The sequence below is a fragment of the Panulirus ornatus genome, chromosome 30 (assembly GCF_036320965.1).
Source record: "Panulirus ornatus isolate Po-2019 chromosome 30, ASM3632096v1, whole genome shotgun sequence".
Classification (NCBI taxonomy): domain Eukaryota; kingdom Metazoa; phylum Arthropoda; class Malacostraca; order Decapoda; family Palinuridae; genus Panulirus; species Panulirus ornatus.
This window is the reverse complement of record NC_092253.1, coordinates 9,243,735-9,260,582: the sequence shown is the minus strand read 5'-3', so window position 1 is coordinate 9,260,582 and position 16,848 is coordinate 9,243,735. Positions and strand designations below refer to the sequence as shown.

The 16,848-nt window shown below is 43.3% G+C and overlaps 1 protein-coding gene across 4 annotated transcripts; it reads right to left on the bottom strand.

Annotated features, from left to right (window-relative positions):
- Window positions 1–393: 393 nt before the first annotated feature.
- On the bottom strand, window positions 394–13,880 carry LOC139758398 (uncharacterized). 4 transcript variants are annotated; one of them, XM_071679755.1, is made up of 16 exons: window positions 13,724–13,880; window positions 12,584–12,662; window positions 11,902–12,066; window positions 11,318–11,431; window positions 10,856–11,091; window positions 10,601–10,735; window positions 9,693–9,863; window positions 9,262–9,324; window positions 8,422–8,530; window positions 7,728–7,853; window positions 7,097–7,231; window positions 6,582–6,740; window positions 5,752–5,940; window positions 4,493–4,684; window positions 2,956–3,147; window positions 394–1,783 (listed from the first exon to the last, which is right to left on the bottom strand). In XM_071679755.1, exons 1-16 carry the CDS (start codon window positions 13,724–13,726, stop codon window positions 1,596–1,598), a joined length of 2,256 nt encoding a protein of 751 aa, XP_071535856.1. In that variant the 5' UTR covers window positions 13,727–13,880; the 3' UTR covers window positions 394–1,595. The 4 variants fall into 4 exon arrangements, with proteins under 4 accessions (XP_071535856.1, XP_071535858.1, XP_071535857.1 ...); XM_071679757.1 differs by lacking the exon at window positions 4,493–4,684; XM_071679756.1 differs by lacking the exon at window positions 5,752–5,940.
- Between the last annotated feature and the right edge of the window lie 2,968 nt (window positions 13,881–16,848).

Below are 16,848 nucleotides of genomic sequence, written 5' to 3'. Positions count from 1 at the left end.
ACATTGTAGAAACACTAGGTAAGAAAAACTAAGTTAGGCAGGAGCATTAACTTCAGTAGAGTAGTGAAGCATGAACATTAGGTCAGAAAGAATGTACAGACACAGCGAAGGACTTTACCAGCGGCGGGTTAAGGATGACTAAAAGTTAACAAGTGGCAATGGAGGTCGGTAGTTACGATACTTGTTCTGGCCATCCGCTTGGAGTAGTTCCAGGAGGTAATTGGTGTCGGAGATTGCCAGATTAGACTTTTCCAACCATCTAACTTATGAGAGTATCAGCATCTCACTTCATTCTCGACTAGATGTACTCTAGTTCGTAATTTTTCATGTCGATTATGTTATCTACTTTGCAGAGTCCACAAATGGTAAATCATTAATCCATACATAAAATTATATTCAATTTTTTAATGTTTCACAGGATACAACATACGGGAATTTATGGCCATCAGCCATGGTAATGTTCTAATTTGAATAAGGCAAATCCAGTGCTAAAGGATCAAATCCAAAAAACATCTAACTATACAAACATTACAAAAAAAAACCTATTAAAATTGACGTTGCACAATAAACTCGCTTTAGAAAATCTTAGCGTTTAGCCCAGCATCATACATCACAAGTGCATTTCTTTAAACCTGTTTTTTCATCCTTCGTTTTTGACTAGTGCACAATCCAAGATGGACAGGATTGCTCATGTTGGCAGCCTTACGAGGGATATACATATCAGGGATCACATTTATATTTCACGTCCCGCTTCGCCTCATCAATGACTAAGGCTGTGTCACAACCCACAGGGCATGATAGATCAAGGTGGGGACGCTTGTAGGATGGACATGGTGTCTCAAGGTTATGGGAGACTCATGCTACGAGGCAATTTTATTTCAGGACAATCTACGCGGAGGCAAATGGGACAGCCCTTGGTCGCATTTATGACCACTTGTCATACTGCATTACCGTTAGGAACGGGATACACTGCAAGGAAGATTGCGGTTAGAAAAAAAAAAAATGTTTGCAGGTGTATCATAGGAACCCTGGAGGATTAATAAACTTGTGGGGGTCGGCGATTTGTTCATGAAAATCAAGAGCGTTTTACTAATGCAACAATATATTCTTTCAAAGTCACTGAACCAAATAAATCTAAACCAGTTCAAAAATTTAATCTGGTCCGTCAATATTCTCTACTAAATTCCTTCAAGTCTGTAACATTCTGTACCAAATTGCTTCAAGTCTTATCAAAAATGAATACGAGGAAATTCAACAAAACACAGGGCCCAAAAGCGAAACGATACGATTACAAAGTTTTAGGCCAACACAACATACATTAAACTGTACCTGTGTTAATACAACGTCTTAGCTTTATGCCAACCTAGATAAATACATGTACATCAAACTACCCGTGTTAACACAGTCTTATGCCAACAAATAAATACATACATCAAACGGTACCCGTATTAACACAGGTTTATGCCAACCTAGATAAATATATATACATACAAACTGTGCCCGTGTTAATACAAGTCTAAGCCAACCTAGATAAATACATGTACATCAAACTGTACCCGTGTTAAGAGGGACGATCGATAATGTATTGCTGCGCGTTACAGTAGGCTGGCACAAGTTTCCTTGCATTCGTGCAGGCTCTGGAAGTTGTTGTCGTTGCCCAGACAACCTCCGTAGTAGAACATGTCGCACTGTGACGTCGCCTGGTTGTAGGCGAAGCGTTCCAGCTTGCCCTTGCACGGGCCTGGGTCTATGTTTTGCAAGCACTTGTCTGGTTTTGCAGAACCTGTTTTAAAAATAGAAGTTGATGAACTATAAGACACGCATATTCTATTTCTAAAATGAAGCATCAGTAGGGAAAAATTTCCCTAATATCTAATTCAATACTGCATAGTTACGTAAAAGGTTAAAAATATATAGGCTTAACACGTATGGTAACGTGTGTATGTAGGTTAATCAGTCCTCCTTACGTTATTTTCCTGCAAGATTATGTAATCTTGCAAGATCTTCCCCACCGCTGCTGTCTTATGTTACCTAACCAGTGAAGTGGCTGGAAGTGTACATACCACAAGCCTTATGCTAGTTTTTCGTTGGTCAAGTTATTCTCCAAGTATATGTTAGACCTAGTGGTCGGTTTTGCTTTAACGTGAAGCTTGAGGACTAATAACAACCAATTTTTTTTTAAGATTAAATTTTTACTGTACCTAGTCCAAGCAGTGTATGAACATCTGAATATACATTCAAATGAGCGACATGGGAGCTACTGCTAAAGAAATTTTGTTGAATATTACAAAAAGACCCAAAGAAATGTTTTATGAAACATTTATCAAGAACTAGAGAATGATGCAAGTCAAATTGAACCAGAAAGCTTCAGCACACGAAGTTTTCAGTACCTTCACCAAATATGTGAAACCAACTATATTTTGTCACGTTACTCCAAAATACTGGAAAATTAGCCTTTTCTTCGATACAGTTTTTAATTGGAAATATACAAGATATTCTCATCACCTGGTTAGCAGTTACCCGAGTGAAGATGATCCACCAAAACGACACTTCGAAATTGGTTACGACAATACTAAACATTCAATATACTTCATCAATTTTCAATGAATCTTCAACCTTAGTGTGCAATGCACCGAAACCACAGCTCCCTATCCTCATCCAAGCCCCCACAGGACCCTTCCTTAAGGTACCAATACCAATCCCACATTCCGTAAAAAAAAAAAAAAGGTACTGGCCATTGCTACGAACGAACGATAGTGCCCCTTACGAATGCACGATGGTACTGGCCATTGGTACGAACGAACGACTGTGTCCCTCACGAATCTAAGATGGTACTGGCCATTGGTTCGAACGAACGAGTTTCCCCCCCCCTTAACGGATTACACGCTCATCACACTCCTGGGGTCGTGACACTAGTGTGAACCTCACGTTCAAGAATGCTACACACACACTTACCAGCATGACCGAAGCCACCACAGGCCTCCCAACATTCCTCTAGCGTTTCAAAATTGTTCCCGTTGCCCTGGCAGCCGCCATAGATGAAGTGGTCACACTTCCCGCTCACCCGGTCGTACGCATAGCGATCAAAGTGGGCCAGACACGGCCCACTGTCTTTATCCAACAAGCATACCTCGTCCTTGTAATATTCTGAAAGTAAATTTGCGTAACAAGGTCAATTTTTTTTTTTTTTTTTGGGGGGGGAAGTAAATTTGTAGTCATTTTTTTGGGGGAGGGGATATCTGCTGTATTTTTTTCGAAATCTTTTTTGGATATGCGGTCTAAAAACACTAAGAATGGCGATATGGATTAAATCTATAAATCATAAGGAATACGAGGTTTATATAGATACATCTACATTACAAGAGTTTAATCCCCATTTTTTGTAAATGATCCCAAATGCATAATTTGAATATTCTTAAAGGGATATACAAACAAGGAAGTTTTGTTTGCCCGGTACCACTAAAATTTAAAGTCTGGGAAATTATAAAAATTAAGGCCTTTAAGTATATGTATATATTTCTAAAGGCATCCAAGTTACTTCACGGTAATTTGTGATTGATTTAATTATTGTTCAAAGTTTACTAAATGGTTATAAATTCATTATCAAGGTTGATTTAACTCGAACAGTGCCTTCACGTTCTAATATAAACCGATAAAGTACTGGAGATCCGGTTATTTTTTTTTATTAATACAAAGTCGAAAGTGGACTACTACACAAGTTACGGACTGCTAACCCATCCTCAGTATTGTAGTTACTGCCAAGCGTTCCAACACAATTTCCCTCGCGAAGTATCAACGAATTCTTTTTTTTCAAAGTTACCCCACAATAGAGTATATATACAAGGGGTTGTACAAGAATTAACTACACTATCCTCTCAGTGGTAGCGCTCTTTTAAAATATTTCCAAATTACCTGCAAGGCAAGAGGACGCTCGACATTAAAAAACACCAATGGTTAATGGAACAGCAGTGTGTTACTGCCCTTTTTATCGTTTCTATTTTGTCCCAATTTTTTATAGAAACAGTAAGTAGGGACAACCCTAGGGTGTATACAACCCCATAACCCATAAACACTGGCGTTCACCTAAGAAATTTTCACATGTGGTTCACATTCATCTCTAAACAATTCGTCTTGGTAGGGGATGGCAAAACATTTTTTCTTATGGTAGTTGCTGTGCAATCAGCCTCAATATATATTAATTATCGTACTTGCTCTAACTATTAGTCTCGCAATAATAAGAAGCATTTACACGTCATACTCTATATTCTATGTTTTATGTACCTTGAGAAATACAAGGAAAACTTGGCTAACAAGTGGACAAATCCCTTAAGCATTTGTCAAATTTCCTGCTACCATTCTGCTTTCTTTTTTGTACTGTACATATCCTACCGAAAAAAAAAAAAAGGGCCAACATAACCAGTATTTTAAAACGACGCCTGGGGTGAAAACGCATGCGCAACGGAAGCAAGTGGAGGCTAGGCTAACAACATGCCTGCGTCAGTATGGGCTAGGCACAGCTTCTCGCACTCGTATCGAGACTCGAAGTTGTTCTCGTTGCCCTTGCAGCCCCCGTAGATGAAGAGGTCACACTCGTTCGTCACGTCGTTGTAGGAGAAGCGAGGCAATGCCCCATAGCAAGGTCCAGGGTCCTGCTCCAGCAGGCACCGCTCTGGTTTCGGGCCTCCTGAAATAGTCGTCAAACTTCTGGGATTTCTAAGTTAACGTGAACCTAGTAACTACGTTGGGGTGGCGGGAGAGATAATGGATTCGGGAAGACATTCACAAAGAAGTTTAGTGTACAATACATTGGATGTGGCGTTTGGGATAATGTAAATTCATTATGTAATACGTAGAGACATACATGAAAGAAAAACGTCATGGAAGACACCATGAAATTCATGGGGAAAATGAAATGTTACAAAATGCAGCGTGAACCTCACAGAAGAGTAAGAAATGTGAGAGTAGTTTCCAGCTAAGAGTCTGGGTCAAGGATTTATTCAAAATCCTAGATATTAATCTATGGACAATAAATATTAATGTCTAGTATGGCCATTAAGATCTGTGCGAGGTTTTCTTTATCATGTCCTTCCCCGTCTAGCAATTTCAGCAAGCAGTAGAGAAAAAAATTTTTATATCTAATTTCTCACCTAAAGCCAACAGGTTCTCTGTCCACTTAGAATTAAAAGATTCCAGAGTTTTGTCATATATCCAATGATTTAACGCTAAATTCAATTTGCTTTTTGCGCCTCCCTTTAGTTTAAAAATACGACAAAAGAAAAACCTTACAAGATGGAAGGATAGGGAGAGAGAGAGAGAGAGAGAGAGAGAGAGAGAGAGAGAGAGAGAGGATTAAAAGTGACAACATTTAACAGGTCATACGTGTGGGACGGAGCGACCTGCAGTGAATGGAGTAGTCAGCGAGGGAGGCTTCGCTGTGGATGGCAAAGCGACAGTGATGGACAAGGGATGTTTAGAAACTTCCCCAGGCTAACTCGGCGCTGAGAAGCAATGCGGTATAGAAATAGAATAGACGCTACAACCAGGGCCTCCCTCCACCTGGGTAACCGAATTGATAACCATATTTGTGATAAACGAAAGGAATTACTATAACCAATTACCTATTACGGTACAAATATGATTCTAATTCAGCGTTCAAATCAACGTTACCCATTTGAAATTCGGACTCCACATCACAGTTTCTATTAGCTACTAAAACCATTTCGGCAACTTTTAGGTTTTTTTTTTTTTTACCTCCACCAGTCGTGCCACACGTCGCCAGACATTCCTCCTCAGTCTCGAAGTTGTTGTCGTTGCCCAGGCAGCCGCCATAGTAGAACTTCTCGCACCTCTTCGTCGCCCGGCTGTAGGCATAACGCTGGATGAGCGCCTCGCAAGGCCCGGCATCTGGATCCAGGAAGCACAACTTGGGTTTGGGCGAGCCTGACGAGATGGCAAGACACCGCCATATACTTCATGATGCAACACGACTTCATAGACTTACTTTTCTTCCCTTATTACTAATTATTAGCGAGGTAATAGCAAGGTTAACTGCCGTGAAGGCCACGTTCATGTAGTTTTTTTTTAAGAAGTGGCTATTGGAAACGTAGCTTGTCAACAAATGGATAGGGAAATAGAATGGGGATAGAATCGTACGAAACTGGTATGTAACATATCAGCATCTCAAATGGGGATAGCTCTCCATCAGGGGCGGCACACTACCACCTCCACAAGGTGACACACACCGGAAGAGCACGCAAGAGAGACCTCCTAACACCCCCCTTACGGGGGAAGCCGAGGGCAGCGGTCAGTTGGCGGCGGCTGACTCTATGGTCGGCCATTTTCAAGGTCATGACGTCATACAAGCGGGTTGCACCATCATGCTCAAAAAAGGTCGAATTTTGTAATTACGATACCTAACGAACCATATTTTTTTTTTTTGTACCTATACCGTATTTTCAAGAATTATACCTCAAAATTGAGAGACCCAAACAATATGATAGAGCAATTACCGCAAAAAATATTAGTACACATCAGCTTACGGGGTGGGTGTGTGCACATCTCGAAGAGAGTCTTCGAAATACCTTTATGTATGGCAGTCGTCGTCGTGCTGGACCCGTCGTCAAAACAAGGGTTGTGGCTGCACACGTCGCCACCCCGCACACACACGCAGGTGTTGCAGTTGTCCACCCTCCACCGCGAGCCATCATCACAGGCGTCCTCGCCGAACTGGTGGATGTAGTCTGAAAGCGGGCCAGATACAGCAGGGAAAATATACAGAAACTCCCCAGCACTTGGCTAGAAATAGATGTAGGAACAAAATATTAAATGCCCAAATGAGAAGTTATGAGGTACTCAATATTACGTTTCTTGGCACAAACGAAGCATTTCTTACAACTACAACTCTTAAATATGGCTTCCATTCAAATTCAAGAGTCGTACAGTCGTACTCAAGTAGCAAGATTAATTACGAAAAGGAATTGAATTCCTTCAACATGGGTGCCATTCAAATATAAGAGTCGTACAGTCGTGTGCTCGGAAGGTAAAAGACGAAACCTGTAATGTAAACTGACAGCAAAAGGAAGGGAATTCCACGTACCTGGCTCGCAGTGTATGAGTGTACATATCGTCAAACCGTTTTCGCATCTACACCAGTTGCACTCAATCTTGAAGTGGGAGCCGGAGGTACACCTGGTGTCGGCCGGCAGCTGGTCTGTGGTCGGCCGTTCGCCGTCTGTGGGGAAGAACACGATCATGCCAGAGTGGTGTAGGAAATGAGGATATGGTGTAAACACCAAAGACTATAGAGTGCGAGGGGTGTAGGAACCAAGTGTGGTATGCACCAAGACTCGACTGCACGTAGTGAAAACTTGCATCTATTGAGGAAACTAGTGTCGAAATGGAAGTTTTTTTTTTGTTCAACATTCACACGTAAAAGAAAAAAATTAAAACCTTATGTTTAGACATTTCACTAATGTCAAAACAAATTGTTTTGTTGATACAAGGCAAAAACTATACGTTGCGTTATACCACCCAGAGCAAGCAAGTGGGATCATCAGTATTTTGAGGGTTAGATCCCCTGATGAACGTTCAAATCTCTCAAGATCACATGTTTAGAGTCACCGGACGAGAAATCAACGAAATGGTTTAGATTCTTAACGTTGGTCGACATCAGCGGAGGGAGGGAAGGAGGGAGCGAAAGGCATAGACGGCTGGAGGGCCTGGCTAACCTAGTGTCCTGGCGAGGATAATCTTATTCTGCTGCAGGAGGATCTGCACCTGCACGAGCCACTGGTCCACATCTTCGTCAGACGCTCCATCCTGACGCATCATACACACGTCGAAGATGCAGTTATCTGTGGGTCCACAAGGGCACGTACATTATCAACATGGTTCATTACCAAGGGATGGTCCTCTTCGCTATTTTTAACAGGCTATGCTCATGATCAAAATGCTTAAAGGCATCCAGTTCACACAATTCCTCAAAGACTCTCCAAAGGTCTTTTTGGGTTTAATTTAAAACATTTGAAGGCATCCAGTTAACACAATTGCCTCCAAAGACTCCATTCAAAGGTCTTCATGTGTTTAATTTCTTCCCGAAATTCTGTTGTCAAATTCCCGTTCCTTCTGCAAAAAAGAAGCAACCACCCATTCTCATCTACAACTTACAGGGACTTCAACAGTAGTAACCATCCTTTCTCATCTGTAACCTATAAACACAATGAACACCGGACTATCATCTCAAAAAAAGACTCCTTCCCACCAATGACTAACCAACCAATCTCTCCCTGGGCCATCTTCGTCCCTTCCCCTCTCTCACTCATCCCTGGTCTCAATCCCAGACCTGTTCCGTCCCAAGGTTCAGGTCAGCACCATCCCATCATGGGCCTCCATCCCATGCTGGGCCTGGCCACCAATACTTACGAACATGAGGGAGGAGCTGGGCGTCTCGCCCGATGATGGGGTGCAGTAACTTGCGACACTTTCTGCTGTACAGGGCCCTCTCGGTCGGGCTGGCCCTACACGGGTCCTCCTGTAGAAGATATGAAGTCAACAGAAATGGGTAACAAGCGAACGTAGAAAATGGTATGAAATTAAGAGGCAATAAAGTAGTCAAAGTAAAGGCAAGAAAGTAAAGGCATTAAAGTAAAGGCATTAGAGGCAATAAAAAAGGAAATATAAAGGCATGAAAGTAATGGCATTAAAGTACAGGCACTAAAGTTATCAAAAAGCGCCACTTCTTGGGTTCTCACGTTGGATCATTAGTTATCTACCGTGTCCTCCCGAACTAAGTCTATTAAGTAGTGCAAGGTCCGTGTCCAAAACCCTTTTGAAATGTTTTTACTTTAGGACGAAGCGCAAGTGTTGGGCGAGATAACTACCAAGTTGCATGAATCAATGTCGAGCACTGAAATTAATGAAAAATAATTTACACAATGACATATCGCCCATCTTTGTACACCGTAAGGAGCAGGATATTCAATATCAACTCCAGTGTACTACCGTTTCGTGCCCTCAAATCAGACATTACAGGTCTGAAGTATGAAAAAGGTTCACATTATGTACACACGAGACCCTTTGAATTCACGTGTCCATCCACCCTTCAACCTCCTAAACCGCACGTCTAACTACAGTCCTTAGCGTTTTGCCACCACCTTACCCTTCGCTGTGTGCTCTTACCCTCACCACCACCACCACAGACTCTGTAGTTACGTGTTGTATAACATACTGCCAACTATTTCATCTGTTCCGAGTTGAACTCACCGTTGTTTCCTCATAGCAGTGGGGACACGGCAACTTGCACTGGTGGTCGCTCTGCTCTCGGGTCTGTAATTAAAGCCAGCCATGGTTACCATAACACAGTATTTGGAGATGTACGCCCAGTTTGATCGTTCGGACATGATCACACAGTTTTATAACTTGTATAGAGCGTTACTTATGTAATGAGCTCAAAAATTTCCTTACGAAACTTTTGCTCGAAAAAAGATTAACCTATTATAATTCATATTTGAGAAAAAATCTAAATATATGTGGCTCAACTCCCCGGCCATAAACTTATACATGAAGTAAACATTTCTCTCAAATTTACATGCATTATCAAAGCCTCTATCAAAGAAAACTGTATTCAACTTTCCAATCCCGTCTTCCACTCAATGAAGACTACGACATGAACGGGTGGCGTCTCAGCAACTCACCCTCCAGGACTCCGGGAAGGCGCGAGGTCGCGGGTGGAGCGAGTGGAACGCGCCCCGACGGTCCGTGAACTCGTCGTCCACGTAGGAGTTGAAGTGGCCACACAGACCATGCAAGCGGTCAGTGTGGCTCGGGTAGGCCCACACGTCTAACCTGTGGCGACAGTGCTGCAGCTGTTGGGAGACACGGGAGAGCATACAGTCATCAAATGGTGGGTTTTTAATAAGTGTTACTATTATAATCTCCCAGGGCGGGGCAGTGCCCTTCAGGGGGAACGACTTCCCGAGGGGGAGGTGGCTACAGGAAAACGAGCCTCCATGACTGGCGAAATCTTTTCAGAGTTCTAGCGACGCCTCGTTCAATATTTGCGCTACACACACACACGCATCTTGCTAGACTTTTCCAAGTAAGAAGATGCCATGATTGGTACACACAAACACACGAAGCTGTGGCCAGTAATTCCCCCTCGAAAACGCGCAGTCATTGACGAGGTTTCCAACGAAGTGTCAATGTTTCCATAATAATTACTAAACGTTGCATTTATACTGGAGAAACATCAGCATTCCCTAGTGCTTAACTTAGTACCAAGCTGGATTCTTTAATTTTCAGTTCATAAAAAGTCGAATGTTTAGTAATAATGTACCAATACAAACCTTTGAATCAGGCCAAACTACTACACGAAACATTTATGGTTAGCTTTTAAAATAACTACGAACCTTACGATACGATTACCTGATCTTTGAACAGATCCTCTGTCGTCAGTTCAAAAGGTCAAATCGTCTCGTAAGCGTTCCAGGTTGAAGATAAATTAGTGGGATTAGAGTCACGGTACACTGGATCGAACATTGTGTACAGGTAGTATTTTGGGGGAGAAGCCCTTCCCCAGGGAGAAAACTGTGGTACAACTCACGACAAGCTTGGAGGAACCGAGCAAGAAGACGCAGCCCTTCTCCTGCCAGACCAGGACGGGGTGGCGCCCTTGTGACGACCTCAAAGCATGTACTCCAGCAACAGGCACTACGAACTCGTCACCGTTCACATGCAGCTGAAGTGAATGAAGACATTCTTCACGTCAACTACAAAAAATACAGATTTTGCACCATTTATTTTGTACTATCGAGTCTTTGAATATTCAAGTACTTACAGAACAGAACTCAGGACTTACAAGGTGGACGTGATCATTGGTCATGGTAACGACTGTGTGGGGGTTGTCTCTGAAGGTGGTGTGAGCGAGGCAGGAGGCGTCGCCATTGCACTGGACGAAGTCGCTGAACACCCCTACCTCGGGGTTGGCAGAGAAGCCAGTCTGCGTTACGGTGTAGTTGCACGTACCGTGCCAGTCGTAGTGGAAGCCATCGAACGTCTTGATGTGCGGATCATTATACAGGTAGCAGTGCTGGCCTACGGCGGTTGGAGAGAGAAAAAAAAAGGGGTCTTTCAGCACGCCTTCCCCTAGCTCAAGATTTGCGATGACCGAGGCAAATTCTTTGACTCGTTTCGCCAAGGAACAGTATTTACCATATATACAAGATGTAAACAAGCCCAATTTTCTAATTAAATATGGCGAATATGCCACAAATAATTAAATGGTACAACAGAAAATGTCATTCAATGCATCTGTTCTTACAGCAATCCTCTATCGGATCCGTCAACGTCCAGTGTCCACCTTTGCACTCCAGCGGCATACACTGGGCGGCTAACCGTGCGCCATCTTTGTACAGCAGACCGTCGAATTCGCAACCTGGAGGAGAGGGAGGGAGAGAGATGCTAAGTCACTGGTACCCCACACGTGGGACCACCTTACTCCAACCCTTACCGACCGACGGTCGAGTCTCTGGTGGTCCACCAGCAAAATGAAATTATTCCTTGGCAAATTGAAGTCCTAGCTTTATTGTACCAACAAGGGAGATCTACTGTACAACTTTACGAATGAATTACGAACAAAATTGTATGAATTTTGACCCAATGCGTTTACGAAGCAACTGTGGACGAGTTATAATCATAAATGTCATTTATTTCCAAGCCTGCATAGGCTTACGTCTGACCCCGTTCATCATGTCATATCAATGGTTACAAGACTAAGATACACCCCAGGGGCCAACCTCTCACAAGACACCCCGGGGCCAGCCTCTCTCAACACACCCCCGGGGGCCAGCCTCTCTCAACACACCCCCGGGGACCAGCCTCTCACCAGACACTTCTCTTACTTACATCCTACGTCGCCCGGGTGGCCGACTTGCTGGTGAACGAGGTGACCGTCGTAACACACTTGTCTCCGGCAGCAGGAAGGCAGGTTGACAGCCACCTGACCGTGGTCCACCACATCGTCGCCGTAACAACAGTTCTCGAACACCTGCGTTGCCCCGTTACCCAAACCTGCAACACACGGCTGTATGATGTGGCAAAGTGCCAGCTTTTACCCAACCCTGCAACACACTGCTGCATGATGTGGCAAAGTGCCACCTTAACACATGGAAGTGAAAAAAAAAAACTAACCCCTCGCAAAATATAGGTAAATGTAACTTACCATTCCATATCGTGCTAACCATTCCACTCCTACCCATTCCATTACTAAACACGCTAACTATTCCATTCCCAACTATGCTAACCATTCCATTCCATAACTAACCATTCTATTCCTAAATGCTAACCATTATATTCCTAACCATGCTAACCAACATGAACAGGTAAATATACATAACTGATCGACTCAAAATCACGTGAGCAAGATCTAAGATTTTCGCAAAGTAACAACCACTTCTAACCAACAAAGAAAAACCCTAGCACCTACTACGCCCACAGCAAGCCTAGGGCTCTGCCATGGCCTTCCTTTTTCCCCTCCTATTTAAAAAAAAAAAAAAACCCTCCCGTTCCTCCGTCAGGTTTCACATACCTCGGCTGGGGAAACTGAGGACCAAGACGAACAGGAGAGACAGCGGGCGACGTCGCCCAAACCCCGCGTCCAGCAGACCCTGCCAATGAAAACTGTAGTTAATGGCTAGAGGTCTCCACACACACACACACACACACAGACGTAGGAATGAAAATGGTTAAGAGTCATGCACGAAACCCTCTGGTCGAGGGTAGCTACAGATGAACCATAAATACACCAAGTCTGTAAATCACAATACAACCAACTAATAGCAATTTCTAAAGTATAATATTTAACTTACGTACCTAAAACTACGTTCATCAGGAATTCGTTAATACTCAAATTCTCATGTTTGGCATGAAATCGGGTTGAATGGTCAATACGAACGTTAACGTTAAATCAAACATTTTATAATTTACACTAAGAACTGAACCCACGAAGCCTTTACCAATTAACGCGTCAAATTCCATTCGATTTTTAAAAGTTATTTAAATCAATTTTCAAAGACACTTATTTTGAACTAACCTTAACTGTCAGAGGATATAAATTCCACTCGAGTTTTGACGCCGTGCAGGCAAAACCCATACACAAGAATACGCAAATACAAAGCAACGTCATATTAACGTGGAAAATCAAACCCCACGTAGCAGAACAGAACAGCTAGACCAAACGAGGAAAAAACCGAGTAAATAGCTCGTTAAGCAGCGTTGATGTAAACCAATTTGACCAACATATTAAAATGACGGAAGAAAAAACACACGAATCATTCAACACCACTAATTCAGGTCGATTTACGTTAATCCAGGTCAAACCTAACATTTAACTTATTGGCATACCAGAAACTAAGCGATTAAATTACATGGTACCATTCAGAAACAAAAAGGAGGGGAGTATAGGCCTTTGTACTATGGAAAATAAACGAAAATAGATACTGATATATACGATACAAATTCAAGTAGCCGATTATTAGATAGTCATATTCATTCGCCAATGTCTTGAACAGCTTAAATGGGACACAAAAAACCTGAAAGATAGATAGAAAGAGAGGCAACCATAGCATAATTCACGACCAGATTAGTAAAATATATTTTTGAGTATACTAGAAGGGAACCAACTTACACGAAACTTAAACACACTGATAAGGCATATCAAAAGACGCACCATAATGACCGGGTGTTCCTCCACTTCCTGGACACTGTACTGATAACAGAGACGCGACCCTCCACCACACAGCTGCTCCTGCGAGTGTGGCGACCCGGCGAAGAATGACGACCCCTGACCCGGGTGGGGTTCGAATACAGCTGGTCATTCGAAGCGGTTCGAAAACTGAAGTTTCCCTCACCTGAAATACCCGAGGGGGGGGGGTGGGTTTACCTCCACAGGGGTGAGTCTCCCTCACAATCTTTATAAATCAAATGTGCAATTTGCATTTTGCTATGTATATGTCAGACTACAGATAGTGTTAAAAGTAATTACGAAAAGTAAACGGTACGTATGTATGTGTGTGTGTGTGTGTGTGCATAAATATAACTAAATTCAGTGTCTTTTAAGAGTTTCCTATTTCGACTGTCAAGCTGGTATATAACAGACTAGGGATATGGAGGATCCGGCATGAGAACTCAGTTGAATGAACTAAGTTTTGAGATCGCTCTCCTGATGAGGGTTCACAATGATCGAAGTGATCAACGCTTCGAAGCCAGGCGTCGTCGTGCGCCCGCCCGTCCACTGCTTCACCGGCGATCAGATGGCTAGTTCGTGAGGGCAGACGAGCGGTTGGTGGGTCCGGCAATTCAACCAATGCTAACAGCCACACACGGGTGCCCAACTCTAGCTTTACCTACGACAAACTTCCTACCAACTTACCATGATGAGGAAGTAAAAGATCTTATTTCTACACACCCGGGCTACAGGACAATGAAAACTACGGGAAAGATGACAGTATAGAAGGCAGTTTCTACATTCCCAGCTACAATTAGGTTCACTCTATACATGACAGTACAAGAGGTAGATTCTGTGGGGGTTATAAGTACGAAGAATAATTTTTGGTCTTTCTAATCAGCCCTTACCCTAACGTCTCGATAGTACGACTCACGTGCATTGATGACATGGCCCTTAATCAAGAAGGCTCACGGCTCCTCCAACGATCGTTTTCTCATGCTCGAGGGGCAGGAGGGGGGGTTATCAGATCTTTCGACTATACATCACTGACGAAAAGATATGATATCTCAACAGCAACGAAATTGATCCATAATTGAAGACAAACCAAACACCCAAGTCGCCAGCCACATGGCGCTGCCCTTACTTACACGAGCATAAATAACTTGGAATATTTACCAGTTAGCCCTAGACTGGCAGCCACAGTCAACACGATCACCGAGGATGCCTTAAAGAGAGAGAGAGAGAGAGAGAGAGAGAGAGAGAGAGAGAGAGAGAGAGAATGATCCATGTGGCAGACTACAGTCATGTCCCTCCCGCCACCATCCCCGGTGTTGGGGGTGTCTTGGTCAACACTGGTCAGGCCGAAACTCCACCCCCGAGTGTTACCAAACGACCGTGTTACCATTTCCCCTCTGGAAGCTCAAGCACTCACACCCGAGGCTCAGACACTCCCCAAGTGTAAACGGAGGCACGAAATCCATCAGAGTGGATCAGGTATGATGAATGAGCCACGTTGGAACGAGTGACGGGACGACGACGCCGGGTCTCGCCAAACCACCATGAGACAACACGTAAGAACAGAGATGACCTCATCGCCTCCTGAGCTACTAAAAGTTCTTCTGACGCCCAAAAGGAAGCCGAGGGTTTTAACTGATAACGGTTAACACTACGGTGTCGCCTTAGCTCCTCACTCCCTCAGGGGTAGGCTTAGGTTGACGAGCATCGCTATACTGTACGTCAAGTCAGAAGACCGAATGTCTATTCGTCCCATACCCTAGTGGGGTATACAAATCCCCTTGTAGTAATACTGCACCATGGTCAACAACACTAAATTCTTTCGTTTTTCTTTCCCTTTATAATCGACATGTCCCATCACTCTCTCCTGATGATGGCGAATGGGTTGTTTGGAGCCTTGACAATTTCTCGTCAAAATCCTTTTCCTTTTCTTCTTACCAGACAACCCAGTCGTGGGCCAATCACAGGCATCCTGGTGTCTTGTCTTCCTCATGCCAACTGCCCCGGTCATTAAGACCGTCCAGCGTGGACGATTCTCAACGGCACCAGGTATGTGGCACTTGCTTAACCCCATTATCATTTTGGGGTCCCGTGACATGGTACGTTTCCTGTGACCCGATACTGTGTACAGATAAACATAAGGAGTGAGCCGTTATCTGGGAAGGTGAAAAAAAAAATAGGGTGTCTGAAGAAACAGTTCTCCCAATAGTATCATATGGAAGCGAGGCATGGGCTATAGATGTAGGGTAATGAAAAAAAAAAAAAAAGAGTGTGGTTGAGAGTGCAGAAGAGGGTGTGTTCAAATGGTTTGGACGTATGGAGAGAATGAGTGAGGAAAGGTTGACGAAGAGGATATATGTGTCAGAGGTGAAGGGAACAAGGAGAAGCGGGAGGCCAAGTTAAAGACGGAAGGATGGAGTGAATAAGATTTCGAGTGACTGGGGCTTGAACATGCAGGAGGGTGAAAGGCATGCACGGGATGGAGTCAAATTGGAACGATGCGGTATACTGCGGTCGACGTGGTCAAGGGATTGAACCAAGACATGTGAAGCGTCCCTCTCCACAACCATATGGGACCTGGATGTATATATAGGGAGCTGTGGTTTCGGTGCATTACAAATGACAGCTAGAGAATGGATATGAAAGTGCACTTGGGGACTTATCGTGTTTCATTTTCCCCGTGTTCTCACAGGAATATATATATATATATATATATATATATATATATATATATATATATATATATATTTCATACTATTCGCCATTTCCCGCGATAGCGAGGTAGCGTTAAGAACAGAGGACTGGGCCTTTGAGGGAATACCCTCACCTGGCCCCCTTCTCTGTTCCTTCTTTTGGGAAAAAAAAAAAAAAAAAAAAAAACGAGAGGGGAGGATTTCCAGCCCCCCGCTCCCTTCCCTTTTAGTCGCCTTCTACGACACGCAGGGAATACGTGGGAAGTATTCTTTCTCCCCTATCCCTAGGGATAATATATATATATATATATATATATATATATATATATATATATATATATATATATATATATATATATATATAGAGAGAGAGAGAGAGAGAGAGAGAGAGAGACTGTCTCACCTTATATAACCCCCCCC